Below are 27,043 nucleotides of genomic sequence, written 5' to 3' on the forward strand. Positions count from 1 at the left end.
CAGGCTCTTGTGTCCCCGTCCAAGGGGACCCAGCTGGCCAAAGCCTGCCAGAAATTTTTTGATCTATGCAGAAATGCTCATGGGAACATTTTTAATGGTTTTATTGAAAAAAACTCAAATTAATTCTATATCTAATTGCTATCTAGTTTCCTAGATGAAAAACTTCAAAACAATCCTCCCAAACTGATTTTCATGGAAACATCAATCCCAGATGATCATTTCCAAGATCCCAAAGGAAGCAGTGCACTCAGGACTGTCCAGCCTCAGACTCTCCAGCTGGACCCAGGATCCCTCCAGCGACTCACCCTGCCCCGAGCTTCTCCCAGGTCACCAGCTCCAGAGTCTGGCCAATGCCTCAGCAGTCACAGTCTGTCATTACAGCCTTTCTGCCTGGCACCTTAACTTGATTTGTCATTTCACAGCCCAGTAGCTCTATCTGGACAGGCGGAATATGGCAGATTCCTCTCATTATTTCAAACAACCAATATTAAGGGATAGGCAAGGCAGGAGAGGCGGTGGGGTAGCTCTGTATGTTAGGGAGTGTTTTGATTGTCTAGAGCTTAATGATGGTGACGATAGGGTTGTGTGTTTATGGGTAAGAATCAGGGGGAAGGCCAACAAGGCAGATATCATGGTGGGGGTCTGTTACAGACCACCCAACCAGGATGAAGAGGCAGATTAAATATTCTATAAGCAGCTGGGAGAAGTCTCACAATCGCTAGGCCTTGTTCACGCGGGAGACTTCAACTTACCAGATGTCTGCTGGAAATACAACACAGCAGAGAGGAAACAGTCGAGGAGGTTCCTGGAATGTGTGGAAGATAACTTCCTGACACAGCTGGTGAGGGAGCCAACTAGGGAAGGCGCCCCGCTGGACCTGTTGTTTGTGAACAGAGAAGGACTTGTGGGTGATGTGGTGGTTGGAGGCTGTCTTGGGCATAGCGATCACAAAATGATGGAGTTTTTGACTCTTGGAGAAGTAAAGAGGGGAGTCAGCAGAACTGGTGCTTTGGACTTCCAGAGACCAGACTTTGGCCTGTTTCAGATACTGGTTGACAGAGTCCCTTGGGAGGCAGTTGTGAAGGGCAAAGGAGTCCAGGAAGGCTGGACATCCTTCAAGAAGGAAATCTTAAAGGTGCAGGAGCAGGCCATCCCATGTGCCGAAAGACAAGCCGGTGGGGAAGAAGACTGGCCTGGCTGAACAGAGAGCTTTGGCTGAAACTCAGGAAAAAAAGGAGAGTTTATGACCTTTAGAAGAAGGGCAGGCAACTCAGGAGGACTACAAGGATGTCGTGAGGTTATGCAGGGAGAGAATTAGAAGGGCCAAAGCTCAACTAGAACTTAATCTGGCTACTGCCGTAAAAGACAATAAAAATATTTCTATAAATACATTAGCAACAAAAGGAGGGCTAAAGAGAATCTCCAATCTTTATCAGATGCAAGGGGGAAACACAGTGACAAAGGATGAGGAAAAGGCTTGAGGTACTTAATGCCTTCTTTGCTTCAGTCTTTAATAGTAAAACCAGTTGTGCTCCGGGTACTCAGCCCCCTGAGCTGGAAGACAGGGACAGGGAGCAGAATGAAGCCCCCATAATCCAAGGGGAAATGATTAATGACCTGCTACACCACTGAGACACACACAGGTCTATGGGGCCAGATGGGATCCACCCAAGAGTACTGAGGGAGCTGGTGGAAGTGCTCACCAAGCCTCTTTCAATCCTTTATCAGCAGTCCTGGCTAACCGGGGAGGTCCCAGTTGACTGGAGGTTAGCAAATGTGACACCCATCTACAAGAAGGGCCAGAAGGAGGATCTGGGGAACTACAGGCATGTCAGCCTGATCTCAGTGCCAGGGAAGGCTATGGAGCAGATCATCTTGAGTGCCATCACGCAGCACATGCAGGACAACCAGGTGACCAGGCCCAGCCAGCATGGGTTTAGGAAAGGCAGGTCCTGCTTGACCAACCTGATCTCCTTCTATGACAAGGTGACCCACGTAGTGGATGAGGGAAAGGCTGTAGACGTTATCTACCTAGACTTTAGTAAAGCCTTTGACACCAGTTCCCACAGCATTCTCCTGGAGAAGCTGGCTGCTCATGGCTTGGATGGGTGTACGCTTTGCTGGATAAAAAACTGTCTGGATGGCTGAGCCCAAAGAGTTGTGGTGAATGGAGTTTACTCCAGTTGGTGACTGGTCACAAGCGGTGTTCCCCAGGGCTCAGTGTTGGGGCCAGTCTTGTTTAATATCTTTATTAATGATCTGGACGAGGGGATCGAGTGCTCCCTCAGTAAGTTTGCAGATGACACCAAATTGGGCAGGAGTGTGGATCTGCTGGAGGGTAGGAAGGCTCTGCAGAGGGACCTGGACAGGCTGGATCGATGGGCCAAGGCCAATTGTATGAGGTTCAACAAGGCTCAGTGCAAGGTCCTGTGCTTGGGTCACAACAACCCCATGCAGCGCTACAGGCTTGGGGAAGAGTGGCTGGAAAGCTGCCTGGCAGAAAAGGACCTGGGGTTATTGGTCAACAGCCGTCTGAATATGAGCCAGCAGTGTGCCCAGGTGGCCAAGAAGGCCAATAGCACCCTGGCTTGTATCAGAAATAGAGTGGCCAGCAGGACTAGGGAAGTGATCATCCCCCTGTACTCAGCACTGGTGAGGCTGCACCTTGAATACTGTGTCCAGTTTTGGGCCCCTCACTCCAAGAGAGACATTGAGGTGCTGGAGCATGTCCAGAGAAGGGCAACGAAGCTGGTGAAGGGCCTAGAGCACAAGTCTTATGAGGAGCGGCTGAGGGAACTGTGGTTGTTTAGTCTGGAGAAAAGGAGTCTCAGGGGAGACCTTATCGCTCTCTACAACTACCTGAAAGGAGGTTGTAGAGAGGTGGGGGTTGGTCTCTTCTCCCAAGTAACAAGTGATAGGACAAGAGGAAATGGCCTCAAGTTGTGCCAGGGAAGGTTTAGATTGGATATTGGGAAAAATTTATTCACCAAAAGGGTTGTCAAGCATTGGAACAGGCTGCCCGGGGAAGTGGTCAAGTCACTATCCCTGGAGGCATTTAAAAGACGTGTAGATGTGGCGCTTAGGGACATGGTTTAGTGGTGGATTTGGCAGTGCTAGGTTAATGGTTGGACTTGATGATCTTAAAGGTCTTTTCCAACCTAAACAATTCCATGATTCTATGATTAATTCACAGTATTCTACATATTTCTAGATTTTCCCCTAAGTATTCCCCTTTCTCCGATCAACAGCTGCATCAACTACACCACTATATTACTCCTTCCCCCATTGCTGTCTGCCTTCCCAATCTGTCCTGTACATATGACCAGTGTTTGGTCCTTTTGGCTCTTACTTGGTGTTTGCTTATTTATTTCCTCCTTTGCTTTCAAAGTACTTGAACAATATTCAGCAAAGTAAAACTAAGGACTAAAATTCCTGGTTGTCATTTGCTCGAGTTTAATCATTCTGGTCCCATAACAGCTGGGGAAATTCTACCTGTCTTCATGCTGGTAGTATGTTATTAACATATATGTGTGTCTACAAGCTGCTTTGCAGGCTTTTTTTTTGTGGCTGCAAGAGGGAATCTACCTTTTCTGAGCACTGAAGTGAGTAGATCTGCTGTACCATGCACTATCAATGCAATTGCACCCAGCTCCTACTGTAACTGCAGTGCTCCAGCCAGCCAGAGACTCCTCAGTGCTGGAGCAGGAGAACTCACCACCTCCCAGTGACCGTCCCCACCAGCTGGATGCTCCTAGCAGGGTCAGAGCCTCCTCTGTGCTGAACCCTCATTTTCAAAGAGGATCACTGCATTTCTCATCACCACGAAATGTGAAGGAGTGAAGGAGTGAAGAATGAGGAGTGAAGAATGGCGTGGGAGGGTCATAGCATTTCAGGGAGTTACAAAATGGGGTTGCATACACGTCCTGCCCCTTCTTGGAGAGCCTCCCATGCCTGATGGCCCTGGTGGCAGTGGCTCTTGGCCTAGGCTTGGGTCAGTGACTGAGTGCACTCCACTCTGCAAGGGCGGTGACAGGAAGGGGATAGCCCTGCATGTGTTGTTTTTTTTTTTTCTTCTTCCTTCTGTGCATCCAGTTTAGGTGTGGGTGGTGAACATTAGCTCTCTGCTTTCTTGCAAAATCCATGATTCATCTTTTAAAGTAAATTATCTTTCTTTACCTTATTTTTATTGACACTGGTGGAGAACAATTATCCTACCTGGGGAGGGAAGCTGGTGTCATTGGTGCTTGCTGCTTGTTTCAAGCATTGTGGAGCTCAGGCTGCCCATAGCAAAGCTAGTCATGCTTTCACAGTTTTTTTGGTTATAGTAAGAAAGTCTGCACCAGAAGTTCTGCTTTCCTGATTACTTGAAGAGAAATAATGAAAGTCTGGAACTCAGGAGATTGTGCACTACAGGGAGATGTCCAGATGCAACTGTGTTCAGGCTCTGTTAAACATGAATCTGTTTGCGTCTGGCAGAGCATGCACAAGAGAGAGAAAAAATTCAATAGGTTTCTCTTGGCAACAATTTGCATTTTCTTCTAAATGAGTTAAAGTTTGTAAATATGAATCACATAGTTCAAGGCTTGCTCTCCAGGGCAGCTATGAGATCAAACCAAAGGTCCAGTCCAGGCCAGCATCTTGTCTCTGACACCAGCCTGGTGTAGACACCCAGGGAAGAGCATAAGAGCAGTAGAGGCATTACAGACCCACTTTCCTAGTATTCTCAAAGTTTCCTGAAGCAGAGATAGTGTCTTGTTGAGGGGTTTTTTTTTTCCATTAGTTTTTCTGAATGATGTTGAAGTAATGCAACCATTTAGTACCACACCTTTTGGCAAGGAGCTCCACAGCTGGACTGAACATTGGACAAAACATTCCTCCTTTCACTTTAAAGCTGCCACCTGATAAGTTCCCGTCTTTTCTCTGGTTCTAAAATTATTAGAAATAGTGAATAGCCATTACTTATCCCCTTCATCACTCCTCTCATGTTTTCCATAGATGGCTATTGGCTCTGCTCTCCAGCCCTGATTTTTACAAAGCAAAATCCTTGTTCCTTTTACTTGCTTGCTGAGCAGAGCCTATTCCAACACTCAGGCTGTCTTTTGGCCCACTCTCTGTACCTCTTCAATTCTGCTCTGCCTTTTGGGCTGGGGGAGCTGCACATCCTATTCAAGATGCACACATACACCTCACCCTCCATGCTGACTCCGTGCTTCACTGAGGTGCAGTTTTACTCTTTCATAATGAGCTGAGTTATCATGCACTAATAAATCAGTTCAAGAAAGTTATCATCTCAAGCCTTCTTGAGATTGTTTTATTGAGGAAGAAAACCTTCTTTTAGTATTTATGACTGTGCTATCAGTCAGCCTGACTTGATTGAGCAGAGTCAGCCCGGCAAGACTGCCATTTCCCACTGCATTTCTTTCAGTGGAAGATCCAGGTTAACCTGCTGCTCCATCTTCCCTTTCACCATAGCTTCTCAGTCCCACATCACCTCCTCCCCCTGCCTGGTTAAAGGTTGCTGTCTCCAAGTCATCCAATTTCTATGGCTCTAGGGGATCTACTAAGTGATCCTGTGACAAAAACTACCAGCACTGTTTATTTTTTGTTTTGTATTTTAAACAAATCACTACACCAAACCAGTTTAGAGTAAAGTCATTACTTCTTGCATAGCAATAAGCTCAACAGTATTGCTAAACAGGCACCAGGACCAGAGCCAGAGGGGTTGTAGGAACATAGACTTCTGAAACTGGATCTGGCCAAAAGACTTGACATGAAACTGCAGCTGCAATCAGCATGAGTTGATGAATCAGGTCCAGTTCACAGTGGAGGAAAATCTCCCCCATATGCAGTTCAAATCACACATATTTCATTTCCCTCCGCAACACTGAGCAGAGTGAGAGACTCCCCCACTGGGGCAAGAGAGAGGACAAGGAGAACCAGAGCCAGGAGCTGGTCTTCTGCCCTCTACATGCTCATATACCCAGTTACCCCATATTTTTACAGACAGCTAATCTACAAAAAACAATGAAAAATACTTACATGGGAACAATCAGTTCTATATATCATCTTCTTTCCTCATTCCCTTCATCAAGTGCCATTTACCTACAGCCTATAGATTTCAGTTCATTTTTTCCCCCTCCCCTATATTGTCTACCCAAAAGGCTAATCTACACAGAGGATCTGGAGGTTCCCTGGGACTCACAGGAACCTGAGATTAGATATTGGCTCCCCGAATCCCCTTAAGGGATAGCCAAACATTAACTTTTAAAAAAATAACTAACACCATTAGGGTAAGATGTTTTTTCTCCTTAAAAGGTTCTGCCAGCATTTGCCCTATTTGCATCACAGAGCTAAATTGGAAAAGATTTTTGTCATCCTTCAGACAGTTATAATGACAATTTCCTCATTCCAAATCAAGAAGTCAAAAAGACAACTTCCCCCTCACCCCCCTTCCAAAGCAGCTCAGATTGAGCAAATAATTTTTAAAATTTCAAGGGCTATTTGTTAAACTTCAGTATTTTCCTTCTTCGCTACTTTGTAGTCTGTATTTACTAACCTTCCAAAACAAAGACCATTTGGACTAAAAAGCAAATATCACCAAAATCACTGAAACCAGGTTCTTCCAACAGTGTAAAACCTTTTGGCCCAGTAATTTCTTTGGGGCCAGCAGACATTAATTTGTTTCAAGACCAGTTTCAATTTGAACATCTTGGGATTTTTCTGCTGGATCAGACTTTGCGGAGCATTCCCAACCCATTCAAAAGGTGACTTGCAGGAAATACCTGATTTTGCCCTCGACAGATGGGCTGTGCAATCACCTCCTCACTCCTGTGCAGCTCCGCAGCAAGTCAGCTCTGCTCATACGCTGGCACCTCTCGCTTCTCATTCATCCCTCTCCAAACAGCCACGCCACAACTGTGTGGCAGATGCCCCATCCCCCGGAGCCTGGCTGTGGTGCCAGGGTGCCCGCATCAAACACAGCCATGGCCATGGATCTGAAGCCAAACAATGACACAAAGCCCTGCTATAGACCCACAAAATGATGGAAAATTAGATTTAAAGCTGAAACAAGAAAATAAAGCCTTCAATTAAAAACATGCGTGCTGTTCTGCGTCTATGCTGATACTTCTTACAAAAAAAGTTTTTAAAAAGGCAGGAAGGGGACACCTCAGCAAGGCCACATCATCCACAGGCACGGAGACCGAGAACAGGGTGAGGCTCAGCTGAACTCCGGGGACTTGGGAGTGGGGGTGCACAAAGTGTCACAAAATTGAGTTGTGGGGCTGGAACGGTCTGCTTCCTGGGACAACCAAGTCTGCGGAGATAACCCGTGGTCAGCTCCAGCCTGCAGATGCCAGGGTGGCTTTAACAGGGCGGCCGTATTGCTACTGTAGCGCTCGGCTCGAAGCCCCGCAGGAGTTCAACGGGAGCGCCAGCTATCTTTCTCACACATCTGGAACCGGCCAAAAAAAACCAAAACCCCACCTTTCGATACAGCCAGTCTGATTCAAAGCTCAGGCACTGTTCAACAGCCGCCAGCCAGGCAGGAGCGAGTGCCAAATGACTCAGCTTTGCGGCTGCTGCTTTATAATGCGGCCTCCAGAGCCGCGGGTGAGCGAGCGAGCGAGCGGGCCAGCGCCCGGGCAGCGTCGGGCCGGGCGGGCTCCCGCCGGGCCCCGCAGGCCCCACTCCCCGGGGCCGGCAGCGGCGCCGGCGCGCGAGCGGACGCTGCTCTCTGCTGGTTAGCGCAGCGCCAGGCAGCCCGGCCGGAAAGGGTCCTACTGCAAACAGATGATGGAGTAGAAACGAAATTAAGTACTTTTTTTAAAAAAAAAAAAAAACTTGACTTCGTGCTTATCAACAGTCTCTGCAACAGAAATAACTTTGGGGTTTTAAATTTGCTTTCATAAGCTTGGCCCCTAACCAATCGCTTTACATACATATATATACAATTGTCAGTTGAAATACCTCTTTTTAAATGTTTCCGTGTTATAGATGTGGCTTTTTGGAACTGCACGCATCTGTGCTCTCTTTCCTGACTGAAACATACTTGAGTTTTGAGCCAATCCAAAGCAAGTGTGCTTCGTTTTGGGGTTTTCTCTTTCTCTTCTTTCTCTTTCTCTTTCTCTACTTTTCTCTTTCCAAGAGTTTTCCTTTCACTCCTGCTTAGCTGGATCCAGAGCAGAACCATTTTCTTTTTTCCTCAAAGTAAAAAAAAAAACCAAGCCCCAGGCATTTGGACCACCTGCTCAGCACAGAGCATCCTCCCTTACCAGGAACGCTGCACCGGGTGGCACTGCTGATTTTTCAACCCAATAAACACCAGGATGCTGGGCACCAGCCTGGGTGGGTAAGGAATATGCCCAGGTCTGCTGTGCCGAGCCTGCCTCCAGGGCAGCGCTGAGGGACACCACTTCTTCACGTAACCCTCAGGGGCTGTTGAACAACCCTAGCTGCTGGGCCAGAGCTGTGATGGGTGAGGAATATGAATGCCAACTCCTAAATACTCTTTGAGACTCCTCAGCAGATGCCAGGAGTCAGCTCATCCCAAGAGAGCAACAGAAACTGGATGTACCAGAAAGATGTCAGTCATGCACATGCAGAGAGGGATCCCAGCTCTGCCAGGGGCCAGGAGAGTAAACCTTCCCTTTAGAACTGGGGATTTTCTTACCTTGGAGAAATGAGAAAGCACCAAAACTGGATCCCCAGCCCTTGAGAAATTGTCTTCTGTCACTCTTCTGGGAGGCTTTGATAATGCAACATCATGAAAACAGGTCCTAGAAGCCCATAAGACAAGTCCAGAGCAGAAGAAACCTCAAAGGAGCCCTGTGTGCAGCAGCAGGGGCTTCCCACAGGACAGTAGATGGCTGGGATTTGCCTTCAGCATCTCTTTTGCCAAAACTTTCCTGGATTCTTTCTGAAGCTGGTTTGGCCAGCCTGCTTCCCCACCACCTCTTGGAGCGCTCTCACCTGTTACTTGACTAACTTCTCTCTCCTTCCCAGAGCCTGTCCCTTCCCAGGTATGAACTGTGGCCCACTGTGGCAGCTCCAATGGATGGTGCACTGGGGGATGAGCACCACAGCTTTGCAGCTCAGCCTCCCTCTCACTCCCAGCCTCTCCACACATCAGGGCCAGTGACAGCACCATTTTCTGCTGGTTCGTGGCTAGACCATGACCCTAGAGCAGCAGGAGTGCAGGAAAGGCATCCTCTTCACCAGCTTCTGTTACAGGCACTAATCCCACAGTCCTTTTTATAAATTCCCACTCAATTACTTTCTGTATTTTCTGAGCCCGCTCCAAAACAGGGCTATTGCACTAGACCCTAACTTCTGTAAGAAAAGCCTTCCTGGAGGTTGAATCTTTCCAGTTCAATCTCCCAAAGGCCTAGGATCATAGAAGAGTTGGTGGTACTTCCCACCAACTGCCTCCCCCCAACTCCATACAAAAGGCTGAAGTCTCATTTTCCAGCTCCAAAACCATTAAAAACAGAAAATCACATTTTATTTGCCATAAAGTGTTGATTTGTCACAAAAACACCAGTATAAAACATACACCAAGGTATACAGCTTGGGCAACAAGCCGCTATCCACACTCCTTCATGTCCAGAAACAGTGACAAAGCCCTGAGAGGAACTGACAACTAGAAACGCTGCTGCACTGTTCCCAAGGAACCATTATCACAGTAAGAGAGATTCCTCAGCACACAAAAATGTATTCATTCAATCCCTGGGTCTTTTTTCCTTTATCAGGAATTCACTTGTATTATGAGTGAAGTCAGGTTATCTTAACCTAACCCACTAGTTCCTAGGTAGAAGCATAAGTCTGTGTTCCCAAATGCATTACAAACTTCCTAACTTTTCAATAATCTCATGATTTCAGCAAATTTTGGAGTAATAGCACTACAAGGCAGTTGTAACCTTCACTTGGGGTAAAGTTCTGCTTCTTTTGGCTCTACCACAATGCTGATAACACTGTTTGAATCTTTAAAAAGCACTTTGGGTCTCCTTTGGAAGGGAAAACCCAAGCCTGAGTGAAAGGTGCAGAGAACAAACTTAAAGGTGAAGCCTTGGTGAGTGTAGGAAAGCAGACACACCAGAATTCAGTGGTTACTATTTCATTCTGCAGAGCCTAATAACAGAATACGGAAACACAGGATTTTTGAATTATAGACAATGAATGCTGAGCACGGGGCATGACAAAAAAGATGACTCTTTGGGGATCCCAAGGGGAATAATGAGAAATAGAAAGCAGCCTGCTTTTTACCATGTTAAGGCATTATTTCCTGTGATGACAATTTTTTGCCACTCAATACTTAGATGCACAGACAAAACACACACACACTGTAGTCAACATCAAATCCTGAGCAGTCTCACAGCACTGAGCAAGACTTAGACAGAGCAAAATTATTCCTGTTTCCTGAGCTACGGTGCCAGGCAGCAGCACACCCATTCACCCCTCTGCCGACTGCACACCGCTGTGGATGGCAGAGCACAGCAGAAGGTAGTAACTGCCTGGAGCACATCGGGGCATGAAAGCACAGCACCTTTTGGCTCACACTTCCTGTAGTGGGGAGCACCAGAATGTGTCTTTGTTCTCTTCCATGCCCGTATCTGCAGTCCAGCTGGATATTGGTTGGATGGGGTTAAGCATGCCCAGTCCATCAGCCTGAGGAGCCTGCAATGCATTTTCCTGCCCCCTCAACCTAAGTATCTGGGGAGATCTCAGTGTCTAATTTACCTGTTCCTCTCCAAATATACAGCACTAAAAATAAATAATATGGCTCACTTTCATTTGGGGGCTGAGTTTTGAAGGGCAGAGGGTTGATTTGCTTTTTGTTGTTGTTGTTTTGCATTGTCGCTTTCTAATAGTTAAAGAAAAAAACCCACACATATGTTAAAAATTTGTCATCCAAGTGGCCTTCTCATTGTTGAGTGTATACAAAGCCAGACACAGTAGGAATCTCATGTTCCTTTTCCTTTTTGGGATCTACAACATGGTTGTATCTTTCTCCTCGGTGACATTCCAGGTAGGGACCCCAGTTTGCAGCAGGCCTGCAGCAGCTTACAATGCGCTGGAAAGCAAAAAAACAAGAGGCATTTGATGTCTTACCTTAGTCTGGGCTATTTTTAAAGTTCGGTAAAGCTGTAACTCTAGATATGCCCTGCAACTCAACAAATGGCAAACAAATCACCAAAGTTTTTTTAAAAATCATTCCAAATGTCTTTGGGTTCAGTGGATTCTGGACACTGAAGTCAAACAAGCAGGGAAAGCTGTAACCAACAGGACTCTTTGGCAAAGCTTGGCAAGAAGAGCATACCTCAGATCTTGCACTTGCTCGTTTCTGTGAGGAATAGGAGGCAGAACTCCAGAAAATGATATGGGGATAGAAAGTGATAGAAATTCTTCAGAGAATTTAAGCAGCTGGAGTAACAAAAGAGACCATGAAAATCACTGTTGAATGTGTGGGTGCACTCCCAGAAAATTAGACTATCTTCTTATCAGAACACAGCAGGGTAAATTTGCCTCTGTTGCAACTACCAGAGCTGTGTTTTGGTCTAAAAATCCAGTTAACGAACACCTCAAAGTACTGAACATGTCTTTGGGAAGAAAGCACAGGCGTTCCTGATAATGCCAAGGAAAGCAAGATTTGAGGCTATGACAGCTTTTTTGTGCCCTTACCTGACAAAGATTTCCTTCAGCTTTAACTATTTTTAGAATAGCAACAATGGGAATCCAGATGACGCAGAAGATAATCATGCACCAGCCAACAGCGGTTCCCCAGGCTGGATATGACACTGAGCCATAAGTGGGAGGTGAAAACGTAACCAAAGACCAGACCAAAATTGCCTATAAAAAATGGCAAAAAGATTAAGAGAGAAAAGCAGATTTCCAGCTAACTTGAACTTGCACTGTATTTCCAAGTTGGTTAAAAAAAAAAAAAAAAAAAGGCTATCTACAAATTCTGCACAGTTCCCTTTTGCTTTCTGAGTGTGAGAATGGTTGTGCAGGATTTCGTGTTCAGTCATGGCCAAGCAGTAAGACTGAAGGACAGGACTGAAAGACGACACTGATATGCACCCTAACACTTTAAGTACATCTGTGTTTAAACAGAACGTGATCTCTGGGTTCTGTTGAAATTTTATGTTGGAAAAGACATATGTTGCTGGATGAGCCCAGTACCTTTCTCTGTATGTTTTATATGTTCCCGTGTTCCTTTATTTATACGAATATGGGAAAGAATCTAAGATTAACTGTTGGCAAATATTGCTGCAGAAATAAGATATTTTTAAGCAGCATTTTCTAAACTGTAGTCCGGACAGTTTAAAGGTAATGTGCTGGACAGAGTGACTTGCCACTGCTCCTGGATTTGGGATCTTAATAAATTCTCTCATAGTAACATAATCCAACCATCTACACTCACAATTAGAAGTACAGGAGTAACAAAAAACTGAGACAAGTGACAGGACATTAAAAAGTCTCAGTTAGACAGGGGAACAGCTGGACATCCAAAGAGCAAACCCAAGCCAGGGATCTGTCCTGAAAATGGGATTTCCCTCAATGGGGAAAAAAATCTAGGTTTTCAAAACATTTTCTCAGTCTGAAATGAAGATAATCCAGCTGCTAAGATGGACAATCTGGTTGCTCTGTGTTACTCCTTGGAGTGTAGGCCCAGCTCACTAGCAACTGATCTGAAGGTCCAGCCTCTCCTGGAGAGAACCCAAGGAGGAGCGGTATGTATCGGAAAGTGCAGATAGCATGTAGTTTGCTTCACTGGCACAGCCATACCCTGTCTTTATACATAGGGCCTGGCATTCAGCCCTGAATCTTCACGTGGAAACCTCTTCAATATCCAGTTACTAAGTTCTGTCACACTAACACAATCCAGTCATCTACACTCACCATTAACAGCACAGGAGTAATGAAAAACCAGCACATTCTCCACCACAGCCAGAATAAACGGCTCTTCTTTCCAATCATCATTTCAATGTCTTCAATGAATCTGTTTCCTCCTGTTGAAAGACAATCGTAGGGTGCATTGTAAAGCAGGTGCCTCCTTTGCAGGTGGGGTTACTCAAAAGGAATAGAAGAAAGGCAGTGGTCAAGATCAGTTTCTCCAGTTCTGTGGTAACTGTTAAAGGTTTTCATCCAGTTAAGTTATAAATGCCTTACTGCGGTAATTAATGTTTAATATACACTGTGCCTGGGGTTGCATAGTCAAATCATGGATTTTCAATGCAAATAATTTACCGTAAATGTAGATGATGCCTATTATCTCCAGGACAGCTGCAATAAGGATTCCCCATCCAGCACAAAAGTGATCTATTAGGTTAACCCAGTAAATTCCTGCCTGTAGAACAAACAATAAAGAGGTAAAAATGTACCCAGTCCCAGTAATGTCTTTATGCAACTAAAATAAGTTGCATTGTTCAAGACAGTTTAACTAATCACCAGTCTGAGTTTTTTAAATTCCCAGTCCTCTAGGTTAAGTACACATTTGTGAACATTATTGTGTTTAAATATCTCTGTGTCAGGTTGAAAAGCACTTCTGATGAAATACTGTAGATCTGTATACTAATAACAAGATATATGTATATGCAGAGTATATATAAACAGCTGAGAGTGAGATTTAAATTTGGAACTTACTGATTAAATCTGGTGCTGAAGTTCTAATACTGAGCTACAGCAATAGCTATACCAGTTATCAGTTCTGGTAGGCTTGTATACTGCTACATGCACAAGTTTTCCGTGTGGGTTAAACACAGCTTTAAACACCAGCATGCAATAGCAGGATCACAGAGCAGGAAACAAGCTTTAAACCATTTCACACTCTTGTGTACTAAGTCCTTTGCAAGCTTCCCTGCCATCATGTTTCATAACTTATGAGCTTTGCTTGACCATACAACTGTCTATTCACCACAGTTATCTTCTTCACATTCTCAGTCTAATTGCATACATATATAAATCTGCATTTTTTAATCTGAACCTTTGTACCCTTGAAAGCAATTACCTCAAGAAATTTTACACAGTATACTTAAAATTCCTTTTATGTATGTGTGGGTGTGTGCGTATACATATACAGGAGAAGTACCCATACAATCTACAGATGCTTGTGAGCAATAGGTTTTTGTGACATGAATAGGCTATTTCTCAAATCCTGTCCTGTTTGGTAGTCAGTTCTGAACAAAAAGATCCCATTGACATCTATTAGCGTTACCCACAGTGCTGCACACACACTCTATGCATATGCTTGAGATTACACAATCTCCTGAACTGAGGAGCAATAAATCAGGTTGATGGTTCACTGGCTCTGTACAGGCCTTCTATTTAAAAGCACATCACAGTTCAACAATCACAGAAAACCTTAGGTTCTTCAAGCTTCCCTCTGGGAATTTCTTATTTGCATGTCCAGGCATACTGGCAGACTTCAAGAGTGTCTCAGATTGATCCATGCAAACAGGAACAGTTGGAAAGGATATTTTGACTCGAATTCATCGCTTCCAGCATAACTAAACCCACTGCCAAAAACGAGTTTAACGTCTTACCTGAGTAACACAAGTAAGACCGAGAAGGAAGAGCAATATGCACACACCCAAGGTTATAGGGATTCTTAACTTTTTCATCACTTCGGGATATATATCTTGTATGGTGGTTGTAAGTGTTTCTGCAAGGGAAGAAGTGTGGGTTTTGAGCAGCACAATTAAGAAAGGCAAAGTTCATTTGAAAAGCCATGGGTTACTTAAAACCCCACTCACCTATGGTGGCAAACTGAGAGTCAAGGCCCAAGAGCAGGAGCATGAAGAAAAACAAGAAGGACCACAGAGGAGAAACTGGTAACCTGGAGAGAGCCTCTGGGTAGGCTACGAATGCCAGATCAAATCCTGGAAAGTAGTGGAAGGAAGGAGGTTATTGTCATGCCTTGGTCAAAGCAAGTCCCAATACCGACAGCACGACAATCAGCCTACCTGAGTCCACAACCTCCGAGACGGGTCTCTCGGATACGAATGCCATATGTCCCAAGATAGAGAATATCGCAAACCCAGCAAATATGCTGGTGGCACAGTTGGTTACACAAACGAAAATAGCATCCGAGTAGCAGTTGTTGTGGAACTTATTGTACGAAGACAAAGCAACGAGCCCACCCCATGCCACAGACAGGGAGTAGAATATCTGGGTGGCTGCATCTTTCCAAACCTACCAGAAATAAGAACATGGGAATTACTGTATTACTTACAGTATGTATCATAAACATTTAAGTCTGCCCTCTATGGAAGCTCCAGGGGGTTTTTTTGCATTTAGCCTGAATATCTAATTCCATTTCATATGAGTTTTAGAGTAGGTGGGATATAGCATGCCAGTGACCTTGCTGTCTCAAGCACAAACAATATCTTCTATGATACCAGGAAGGTCACATCCCGAGTATGTTGCCAGATATTTAATATTGGGCTAGCCCTGAAGAAGAGATTCAATTCATTCACATATGTGGGTTGTCAAGATATGAATCTTGTCACAGTGCTAACGAATAAGGGAAACAAGGACCAGGTTCCAGGAGTGCGAACTCCCATGTGCTCTCCAGCTTGCGTTCCTCACACCCAGATAAACCACTTCTGCCTCTGCTGCAGCCCCTCAGTTAGCACCAAATGCTCACGTAAAATACCACAAATAAATATCACACTTAATGTCTGCTTTTGGTAAAACTGAACTAATGTTGGCATAAGCCAGAACAAAAAAATCCAGGCTTCCTTTGCACAAGGTGCCCTTCCCGGTCCACCTAATTTCCCAGGCTAATTTCCTGGGCAAGGTGCAGCCTGAATTTCAAACTTAGGGGTCCCTCCAACCTTCTGATAAAGTCCCTTGAAATTATCAGCAACCAAAGCAAGTGGGACACATGCGAGAGCAATGCTCCATCCCATCTTAGCAAGAACTTTCTCAGCAGGTCTTGCTAAGATGAAACTCCAGCATGACCCCCAAGAGCTGCTCAGAGGCAATACCACAGTTGTCGTCACTGTCTGGTGTGGCAGGGAGGGGGCAGACGGTGGCTATTTTTTAGACTGAGAGTAGCTAGCATAGGGGCTTGGACTTCCATAGAGCTGGGGGTTGCTGAAAAAACAGAACCCTGCTGCAGATACAAAATGCAGGGCAGGACATGAAGAAGCACCTGACTGGATAAAAAAAAAGAAGTTGCCCTGTAAGTGACAAGCCCATAGAACCACAGAAGCGCGTCACGCTTCCGGGGCTGACACTACCTCTCACCTCTGCCTCCATCAGCTTGGTGATGTTGGACTGTCTCCCAATGTAGTACTCGATGCCATCCAGAGCACCTTCCAGGGTGGCACCTCGCACCAGCAAGATGAGCAGGATGACATACGGGAAGAGCGCAGTAAAGTAGACAACCTGCAGAAAGAAGGGCAGGGACACACATTAGAAGTGAGGGGATGCACAGACCTCCATGCAGGAGGAATGGCCAGGTTTTAGGCTAAGGTCTGCTGGTACAAATTAAAAACAGGTGACCAGGGAAGTGAACTTACGCCAAGCACTAAGCCATCTGGCTTAGCCGGTTCTGGAGCTGCATTCCAGCAGAAGCAGAAGGCCCAAGCCACACATCCACTTTTCAGAGACCACTTGACCAGTTTCAGAAATGTGTTTTCTGACATGATTTACTGCTGTAGCAAGGCCTGGACTCAACTGCCCCAGAGGTCTCTTGCTAGGCAATGCTTCTAGCAAATGCAAACTGAAAGCCAGTCAAAATTAGGGGACCAGGATGGAATTATCTCCTGCTGAGACTGGGAAGGGAGGAGAAGAAGAAGAAGAAGAAGAAGACGACGACAAAGAAGAAAAACAAACAAACAAACAGAAAAAGCAGCCATGCTGGAAGCTTTCTTTACCGGGAACAAGGACTTTTAGGTTCTCTCAGACACAGATCTTTTTTGTTGTTTGTCTACACAATTTCTAGCATGATGGGATCCAGGCCAGAAGCACGGCTAAGCAGTGCTATTATCATGCAGGCTACGTTCAACAATACTCTTGTTTCTCGAGTCTTAGTTTCACTGTTACGCAGACAGATAATTGACCGGCTACTGCTGGTCACACCAAGCCATAGCATTGCACCATCATATGGCAAGTCTGCCATTTCTGAAGACCTCCTTCATATTTGCCCAGAACAGCCAATTCTCTCTGCTCTTCATCTTTGCCTTGTTCCTGCCCAGCTACATTCTTCTGAGTCTTACCTCACTCCTCAAAGATGCTTACCTTTGTGCCAGAAGAGAAATGACAACAGGAAGAGCCAATTGCCAGGAACCCAAAGAATGTGAGTTTAAGAGGAGCCATGTGGCAGAACGACTGTGGCTGGGAAATCACAGATACTCCTCCCTGAAGTGCTGAGACAGGGGGCAGAAAGCTCCAAATAGAAAGCAGAATAGGAGGAGACATCAGACTGAGGAAAGGAAGACAGGCAGTGAGGCACCATGGAAGGGCACAATGACAGAAGGAATCGGGGCGGGGGGGCAGCAGGGAGGAATCAGTGCAGAAAGGGTGAGAGAAAGAATGAAGGCAACAGAGACTGAAGTAAGTGATGGAGATGCAACATGGAGGTAAGAAAGGAGTAAGAGGAGGAAGGAACTAAACCACGAAAAGGGCCTCAGGCAGGGAAGAATGAAATTCAGCCTCCCTGAAGTCTGGAGAGGAGTTGACCTAGCCCTAGGAAAACTCCAGACAGCCGTGCTCCAGCACGTGAAAATGGGAGCTCAGAGCCAGAGTCTGAAAACAAGCACCTATGGACCTGGGCCCTAAAAGCAGCTTGAAATCTTGAGTACCAACAACATTTCACAACCTGGCAGAAACCTGCACACACACATCTGTTTGCAGGACTTGACCTGTATTGTCCAAACATCTCAACTAGTCTGGAGGTGCGAATAATTACCGGGTGCTCCCAGGGCGTGTGCGCACGTGTGCGGTCACATGCACATGTCCATCATAACAAGTCGGGTGACTGCCAAGACTCAGCTGGAATCACCTGTATGACTGCAAGATCCCTAAATACATGGCAGCCCTGGTGGAGCTGAGAGACCCATGTGTTAAGTGATTGCTGTGTAATCAGCACCTTACTCATATTTTATGTAACAGTTATGAAGCCAAGGAGCGGAAAGAAAGTCTAATGGTGAGTCCAGCAGAAGGTAGTGGGTTAGGACTGTATCCTGCCTGGTGCTAACCTTCCCCGAGTCCCACTGCCATTGGAAGGGCAGGATCAGGCCAGAAGTCTGCTAGTTGCTCTTCCTAACTTACCTTTCCAGAAGATTTTATTCCTTTAAACAATGCAGCTCCAACAATCATCCAGGACAGGAGGAGGCAGAGAGCCAGGTACCACACGATGTTACCAGTCTCATCCAACCCACTCGAGCGCTGAAGAGCCACTTTACTGAAAGCACAAAACGCTGCAATGAGAAGAGGGCGACAGCAGCACACACTCCTCCTCTTCAGCCACTTCTTGGGGGAAAGTGAGCTGGTTTCTGCAGATATTACAAGACCTTGCAGCTGCTTCCATGAGTGTGCAGTTAGAATTGCACAATTGGCATTGAAAAACTGAGTAATTATCTGCATTTTTCCCCTCTTTTTAAAGTCTACCAGCCCTCAGCTCTCCATACATCTCCCATCAGGCCTACCTCAGCTCTTTCGTGTTAACCATGAAGTTCTGATGGAAAGAGAAGAGCCCATAAGAAGAATCAGTTCCCAGGAACCCAAGGAACATGAAGCAAATTGAAACCATGTGGCTAAAGAAATAACAATTTCACAACAGGCCCAGATTCAGAATAAGGTGAATCTATGTTGCACAGTAACTCCTGAAAGAAAGTATATGCTATACATAAAGATGCTAAGTAGTCCCTACCAGGACTCCAGAGAAGAGGACTTCTTTAAGCTGGAATATTTTTCAGTTTGCTACAGGTTGACTCATTTGCTTCCTTTTTTTTGTTTTTTAAAGGGCCAGACTCATCAATTAAATTTTAAGTACCCTCTGCACAGATTTGCATGCCTACCCCCCTTGACTAGATTGTTTCTGGACGGCAAGATAAGACAAAAATAGAAGGCACATTCAAAACCACAATTCATAATAAATGCATTTTTAGCAATTTCTTTAAAATATTTACTTACTTCCAGTATTGCTCACTGGGAAATTGCGCTGGTTTGTAGTTCATGGTGCCATTCAGACATGTGAGATTGTTGCTTGTGATGAACGAGTAGTTTGCATGAATGATTTCTCCATCTAAGGTTGCATTGCAGTCACTTACTGAAAGCAAGCAAACAAAAGGGATTGTTAACACAGTGATGACTATTATAAAAATCAGACTATTATAGCAAATATGTTTTCTAAACAGTTACAGCTTCAGTTTGCCTACTAACAATATTTAGGAACAAACCTGAACTATTACTTCTTGCAGCCGTGACTTTGTTACTTTGACTGTAAACCAAAACACCAAGAATCTGGTGTGCTCAGCTCCACCTTTCATGTATAGTCAAGAATACTTGCAAAAATCAGAACTGAGAATAGTTAAGACTGTAGGCTTGGTTACTCTATGAAAACCTTTGTCCCAAACCAAGGTTACACACAGATCATCCTCCAGCAACTTCATCTTATTACAGCAGAGGGCTTACGAGAGCTCTTCAAATATTTTCGGGGGGGGGGGGGGGGGGGGCGGAGCAGTGGCTTGTTCCTTTTTTGGGGGGTTGGGGTTTTTTTTGCGAGAACATACAGTAAAGAACACTATATCAGCATTTACTGGAAAAGTCTTGCTGAAGTGTATTTCAGGACAGCTTCTTCAGTTCAGTTTTGTATTCCTCCAGCACTTACAAATTTCAAGTTAAAATATTTTTGTTTAGCCCATAGGCAAGCATGAACTTTTTGTTAAATAAAGCATCTCAACTTCATTTTATGAAACCTATGGATCTTAGAAGAGATTTTCAGATATATGTAATTGTTAGGAGAGTTACAATTACATTGACACTTGGCAACACATTTCCAGCTACTAACTACTATTTATCTCATCAGCTTCACCTTTGTCTTCAACTGGTCTGATATGGAAACTGGTGAGATAACAAGTATTTGGCCGTACATGTGCTGCCAAACATCAAGAACAATAGCGTGGAGATATGTTCTAACGAGTTAATAGTGTGAAACCAGTATGTCACTGGTGCTCAGGATTACCATAACCACAGGGGAGGCAAGGGGTAATGAAAGAACCCCCGATAAAAGCTACAGCAATACTCTTGTTTCATGTAAGGAAGGTATTTGCTTTGCCATGAAGCCTGATGAAATGGGAATGCAGTATTTCCAGGGACTGTATGTACTAGAAGAAACCCTCGATTTTAAAGGAGAAAAAAAAGGATGCAAGAAGGAGGTTTCAGTCCAGCTCTCTGTAGATTTCCCAAGCACCCAGAACTGGTGGCAGGGAAGCAGACAAGCATCACTCCCATGTGTTGAGACAAAACTCCAGGAAGGATTTTTCAAGCCAGGGGTAGCTGTCTCACTCCTGTAATTTCTCCCAAAGTACAGGTATCCAAAACAGTAATATTAAGCCCTATCTGTTAAGTACGGTACCTAATCGTGTTTTGCTGCAGAACTCATCTGCCCAGGAAAAGCAGTCTGACCACGGCAGCACTTTTTGAAATGAGGCAAATAAGTAGTAGAGTGCATAAGCAATAATAACGTTGTAGTAGATCGCCACAAATGTTGAGATGATGACCATTGTGATGCCCACTCCTAGGAAACAAAAAGACACAATGTCTTAACTATGCCAAACTTGGGTTGAAAAAAAAAAAAAAAAAAAGAATGGCCTTCACTTGACTTTTAAACGGCTACTTGGGAAGAAGTTGAGGTTGTTTTTTAAATAACTTTTAACAGCAACCAAACAGGGAAAGAGAAAAGCCATGAAATGAGGGTTATGATCCAAACTGACCATCTCAAATGTGGTTTTAACACAGGGTTTGAATCAGGCCCATAGTAAATGGGCCTGATCAAAACACGTGTAGACGTGGCACTTTGGGACATGGTTTAGTAGGCATGGAGGTGTTGGGCTGATGGTTGGACTAGATGATCTTAGAGGTCTTTTCCAACCTTAATGATTCTATGATTCTAAAAATTGGACTAGTTGGTAAGTCCAAGTCTAAAGAAATTCGATATTTTCTTCTCTCCCAGTTCAGTGGGAAGCTTTGATTGCTTAGTAAAATAAAAGAAACTATACAAAAATTATGACTGACCAATCCCTTTTAAAGATCCCATTGTAATGAATAGTTTTGCCAATAAATGAGAAGCAACGTAGAACAGTAAATCTGTGCCAATAATACTGTTCTCCTCCTTTGTTAAAATGAACTTTGTTCTGTGAGTTTGGGAAAGTCTGCCAAATGGCTCCAATCATCTTAGAGACTATATTTAAGTAAGACTATATCTTTACAGACATGGAAAAGATTTGCTGTGTCTACAGACTTTTGCTTTAAGGTTAAATACACTGCTCTCATGAAAGGTTGCTTGTGTTGCAGAATGGAGACTGGCAAAAAGAGTAAGTGTTCAGGCAACCAGCCAGAATGTAACCCTTTTTGTTTCTATAGAAGGTGGCAAGTAAAATTCTTATTGCATCAGAAAGAAACTTCCTTGTTCTTACATTAATTCCTCTGGTAGATAAAGAGGACAAACAAGACCAATTACACCCATCAGTATAGGACCTAGATGTACAGGAGTGAGTAAAGCATGTGGTTAGTTGTTTCTAAGCACATAAATCTCCCTATGAAATTCAAACCCTCACAGAGACAGTCAAACTACCACTACAAAGTGCAACTATTTCTCCTTACGAAGCTGGAGTTTAGCCTATTTTATCACACCAGTGGATGACTCCAAGGCAGTGAGTTGGATGAATACGTGCACAGCATTGCATAAAGCAATCATACTCATGTGCCTGTGCCATTGCTGGCAGCCAAATACACAATTAGCCCATCCAACATGGAACTGCCTTGCAAGCTACATAGGATGCAAAGTGTAAAGAAACAGTGATGAAGATAACTTCTAAAAATGATTTTCAGTCTGTTGCACACAGTGCCAGGTGTTTAACTGAGGTTTTCCCTCACACAGCAAACAGGGTGATTTCCTTCTGCCTGGACAGCTGCAGTTAGGGTGGTGTGCTGCATAACACCAGGAGAATCATTGATAAAACCTTTCATAATTGACAACCTTTCTGGGGAAATCTTTAATTCACATCTGTTTATTAACTGGTTAATAAGGAAGGAAGATCTATCTAGGAACATAATACTTTGTAACATGGGAATATTCTCTACACGGAACCCAGCTTCTCAGAATTAGTAACTTTCTGAAGAAATCATTAACTCGTATCTGTTTAGTACTAGAAAGATCCAAGGAAACATATCAATACCAACCTTGAAACAACGGCAATATTCTCCAGACGGAAATTGGCCCTAGACTGGCAAACTGCCCAAGGGAACATTCCATGAAAAATAAGGGCAAGCCAGCTAACGCCAACATCAGGGTGTATGGGATTAGAAAAGCACCTGAGGGGAGAGAGGAAAAAACCCACGAACACTTTCACAGAGAACACAATGAATCTTTCAGTATTCACTACAGTTCTATCATATTTTGTACTCCCCTTTTTCCCCCGGCTCAAATATCCCACTGTGGGGTTTTTTGCTTCTTGCAAAATAGAGAGATTTGTTTGTAAATCCTGTTTTCTGTAAGACTAAATATTACCTGCAATGAAGAAACACTGATTACCAGGAGAACTGGTGATTTACATGGGATGGCTTCTTTTATAGAATTAAAAGGATTTTACAAAAAACTAGTGAAGACATACTGCTCTCATACAAGCAGGAACACTGTAGGCACCATCGGCTTTCTCTGCTTTCTGTTTCATCTTCCAGCTTTTGATTTAAAAAGGAACAGAACAATTCCTTCATGTACTTAGCTGTGATTTGCAACTGAGTAGCTTGAGTAGCTACTGGATGTCAAAACACGAAATTATTTTCTATGGTTGGCTGACTCCTGTGTCAAACAGCATCTCAGCATGGCTCTTGTTCAAGTCCATTTTAAAGTGTACATTAACCTGATATCAATGACAGCCCTGTTCTGCGAAAGAGACTGGCACTTCTTTGTGTGCATGCAGAAGATAGGGCAAATAAGAGCACAGGTTTCCTAAACACAACCCGATATCCCTGTAGAAATCTGTCCTCTTCACTCTCAGTGAACTTGAAGCAAACGAGGACCCAGTTCTGCAAGGAACTGCAAATACTTGCTGTAACTTAAGGAAGTAAATAGCCCCACAGAATTAACTGGATTACTCCTGTGTTTCGAAACAAGGATGTAACAGTTGTCTTTATCAACTGTGGGCCAGGGGCACAGCAGGATACGAGAAGCAGCACAAATATGCTTTAAATGCAAAGCTTTCTGCTATGGCAGATAAGAAAAAAACATTTAGTAGAAGGACCAATGTCACGACTTTTTTTTTTTTTTTTCATAATTTTCTTCATTAACCGTAAGTAATACAAGCCAGCCAAACCTGCTCCAATAAAACTCCTGTACCAAGAATGCCACCTTGTGTTCCACGCACAGCTGTATGGGCTGTGCTGCATTTACAGTCCAGAATTTGACTTCCAATGACTGTCAGGCAGAGCAAATAAGTACTTACAAGTAAGTCCTCTGCAGTTACTTGGTATTTACGCTCTCTTTAATTACCAGTGGTTGCCTGGCAAGTAGACAAAGCTCTGGAATAGCAGCCAGGGAAGCCAGTGCCTCCATTTGGCTTTGCCACTAGTTCATTGTGTAAGCAGGTAAAGGCGCTCTCTGCCTCGCGCTTCCCAAGTACCTGATGGGGATAATTATTGAGCTTGGATAATTATTCCAGCTTAGCTTGTTTGCCTGGCAAAACAAAGGTTGAGATGGGATTCAATTGCTCTCTCTACACAAATCAGGGAGATAAGCACTGTGGAGGGAGAACAGCTATTTCGGTAAGTAGAGGATATTGTCACATTGACAAAAAGATGCATTGTTGGTCATGAGTAAATCAGAAGAGTTCTGGAATTCTCAGGTGGAAGTTTGCAATTAAAACTAAATACTATTTCCTTCCTCAGCTGGTACCCAAAAAGCATAGAGATGCCTCTTACTCCTCTTCCCATTCCCATCAGCGGGCACTATCCCACTTCCCAGGGTGATGCTCACATCCAGCTTTGACAAAACATGCCCAACCTCAAGGCTGGCCTTTGGAGCTGGCCCTCCTCTCCCTTGGGGATAGCAAAGTGTGCCCACCCAACACTGCCATTCAATACAGGTACCTCCGCCATTCTGGTAGGTGAGGTAGGGAAACCGCCAGACGTTGCCGAGGCCCACAGCGTAGCCCACCATGGAGAGCAGGTAGTCGCCTTTGTTTGACCAGTTGCCACGCTCCAGGTTCTCATTGCTGTCACTGGTGTGGGCATCTTTTTCATTTGACAAACTGAAGTCCTTGGAAGAGAAGAAGAAGGAAGGCTCAGGATTGCCCCATAGGCAAGCGGGGGCACTCATATCCTCATTTCTCCTTGGCATCACTGAGCAGGGCAGCTAGACAGGGTGGGCAGAGCCAGGTGGGCTGCCAGTCCAGCTGATCCCTGGCAGGACAGCACAGACCTGCGAGAGAGGCTCCCACCAGAGAGCCCTAACTATTTTCATGGCCAGTTTTGCCCTGCTCCTACCTTAGTCCCCTGTGCTGTCAGCTCCTGGGGGCAGCACCTCCAGGCAACTCTCCAGACAACTCTGCCCCTGCATATGCCCAGATGCCCCCATACCTGTTCAGATGTTCACACCAGCACATACCTGTATGCCCACTTTAAAAACACCTGTCCAGGTGCCTTTCACACCTGCCCAGGTGTCCCCATACCCGCCCAGGTGCTCATCCCAGCTCATCCCTCTTTACCTACCCCAGTGCCCCCATATTCCCATACCTGTCTGGATCTCACTTGCCCAGATAATTTCATACCTGGCCAGGTGCACCATACCTCACCTGCCCAGTGCTCCCATAGCTGCCCAGGTACCTTGCACCTTACTTGCCCGAGTGCCCCTATGCCTACCTGGGCACCTCCATACCCCACCTGCGCAGATACACCCACACCCGCCCAGGTGCCCCCTTACCCCACGTGCCCAGGTACCCCCGATATCCCACCTGCCTAGGTGCTTTCATACCTGCCCAGGCGTCCCCGTACCCCACCTGTCCAGGTGTCCCCGCCAGCCACCCCCCCGGCCGCCTCACCTTCTTCTTCCCGCAGGAGAGGAAGCCCGGCAGGCTGAGCATCCCCATAGCCGCCGGTGCCGGTGCCGGAGCCGCTCCGCTCTGCCCGCGCCGGCCGGCGCCCGGCCCTTTATCGGAGCCGCCTCCCGCCCGCCCCCCGCCGGGAACCGCGGCCCCCGGGCTGCCCCGCGGCCCGGGCGGGGCCGCCGGCGATGCGGCACCTCCCGCCCCCGGGGCAGCCCCTCGCCGGGCGCCCCAGCCCCGTGCCCGCTTCCCCGCCGCACCCCCGCCCGCTGGCCCTCGTCCAGCCCCGCGCCCACTTCCTTGGGAACACCCACCCGAGCAACCCTGCCCGGCCTGCTGCCCACTTCCCCTCCTAAACACCCCCTGCCCTCCACACGCCCTCCCCTCCTCGCCTTACCCCGACCCACTTCCCCTGCCGCGCACCCGCCTGGGCTCGCTCCCTCAGCCCGGGCTCTTCAGCCCCCCTTGCACCCCTGCCTGCCCACCTCTGTGCCCCCCACCTTCCCCTTCTAACATGCCCCCCACTCCTTTCCCTTCTTCCCCCTCTGCCAGTACCTACCACATACCCACCCCCTTGTCTTCTACCTACAGGGCTGCCAACTCCCCATCACACACTGACCCTCTCCTGAGCACCCCACACCTGCCTGAACAGCTGACCCCACTACCTCCCTACTCCTACAGAGCCGCTGCCCAGCTACCTCACCTGCCTCACCTACATTCGCTCACCCAGAGACCCTGCTCATGGCTCCCTCTCCACCCTTACCTGCTTCTCATTCCTTCTTAACCTGCTCCACGCTGGAGTCTAGGCTCAGGAGACACACGAAAGCAAAGGGCACAAGGGGGTTAAACAGTACGGCAATTTCAGCTTCTAAACACACCTTCCATGACATGTACACGACAGGCACAGAAAGGGCAGGTCATAAAAGCAAAGCCATCTCCAGAGGAGGAATTTAAGCAGCAGCAACTTGAAGACCTTTTCTGAAGCACTCCCCTGCTTCACCTACCAAAGTGACCTTCCCCAGGCATCCCCTAAGGACATGCAGGAGGACACTGGCCAAAGCACACTCCACGTACAGGCAGAAGGGGACACTGGTTGACTGGCTGCTTAATTGCTCTCCTCCATTTCTAACTGCTGTTTTCCATGGCTCTTTCAGATCCACACCGTGACAAACACACTTTCTGTCCTGAATTAGTGGGACTTTTTGTTGAGTAAAGTGCTACCCAGCATGGCTCGATCTAGCCACGACTGAGAGGTATACCAGAAGTGAGAATTGTGTGGAACAGCATCTGAAAAGTAGGAAGGTAAAATCAGATTGTATTTTATCACCCTGCAGGTGCACCAGGTTCTCTAGGAGACTTTTATTTTAGAAATTTGAGAAAGCACTCCTTTACAGGCTGTCTGTGAATTCTGGATTCAAGTGTCCAAGCCACAATGCCAAACACAAACCTTCAGACTAGTTCTGCATGAAACAATACAAAACCCACCCACACTGAGGACACTGAGAAATTGGTCAATATTCTTCCAAAGCCTATCTGAACTGTACATAAACTAAATGAACCTTTTTGACAATCCTGATCTGAGTTATGAATTTGAAATAAAATGAGATAGCATGGTTTTGGTTTGGATTCTGGGTAACTTCAGTATCTGTGGGTCACTGTCTCCCCAGGGGGAGACTAAAATGTTCCTGTAAACAATGCTGGGCCTGACAAAAGCACCAAGTTATCTTCCAAACTCATGATTCAGAACTGGTTATCTGCTTGTTTAGAAATGA

The 27,043-nt window shown here is 45.7% G+C and overlaps 1 protein-coding gene across 2 annotated transcripts; it reads right to left on the reverse strand.

Moving 5' to 3' along the window:
• Window positions 1-10,921: 10,921 nt before the first annotated feature.
• SLC6A14 (solute carrier family 6 member 14) lies at window positions 10,922-25,316 on the reverse strand. 2 transcript variants are annotated; one of them, XM_072876911.1, is made up of 14 exons: window positions 25,269-25,316; window positions 24,319-24,487; window positions 22,414-22,545; window positions 20,588-20,749; window positions 19,144-19,279; window positions 18,280-18,412; window positions 16,252-16,392; window positions 14,964-15,192; window positions 14,754-14,879; window positions 14,544-14,662; window positions 13,249-13,348; window positions 12,901-13,010; window positions 11,680-11,847; window positions 10,922-11,071 (listed from the first exon to the last, which is right to left on the reverse strand). In XM_072876911.1, the coding sequence occupies exons 1-14, from the start codon at window positions 25,314-25,316 to the stop codon at window positions 10,922-10,924; spliced, it is 1,923 nt and encodes a 640-aa protein (XP_072733012.1). The 2 variants fall into 2 exon arrangements, with proteins under 2 accessions (XP_072733012.1, XP_072733011.1); XM_072876910.1 differs by having other exon boundaries at window positions 25,227-25,316.
• Window positions 25,317-27,043: the final 1,727 nt, after the last annotated feature.

The sequence above is a fragment of the Ciconia boyciana genome, chromosome 12 (assembly GCF_034638445.1).
Source record: "Ciconia boyciana chromosome 12, ASM3463844v1, whole genome shotgun sequence".
NCBI lineage: Eukaryota > Metazoa > Chordata > Aves > Ciconiiformes > Ciconiidae > Ciconia > Ciconia boyciana.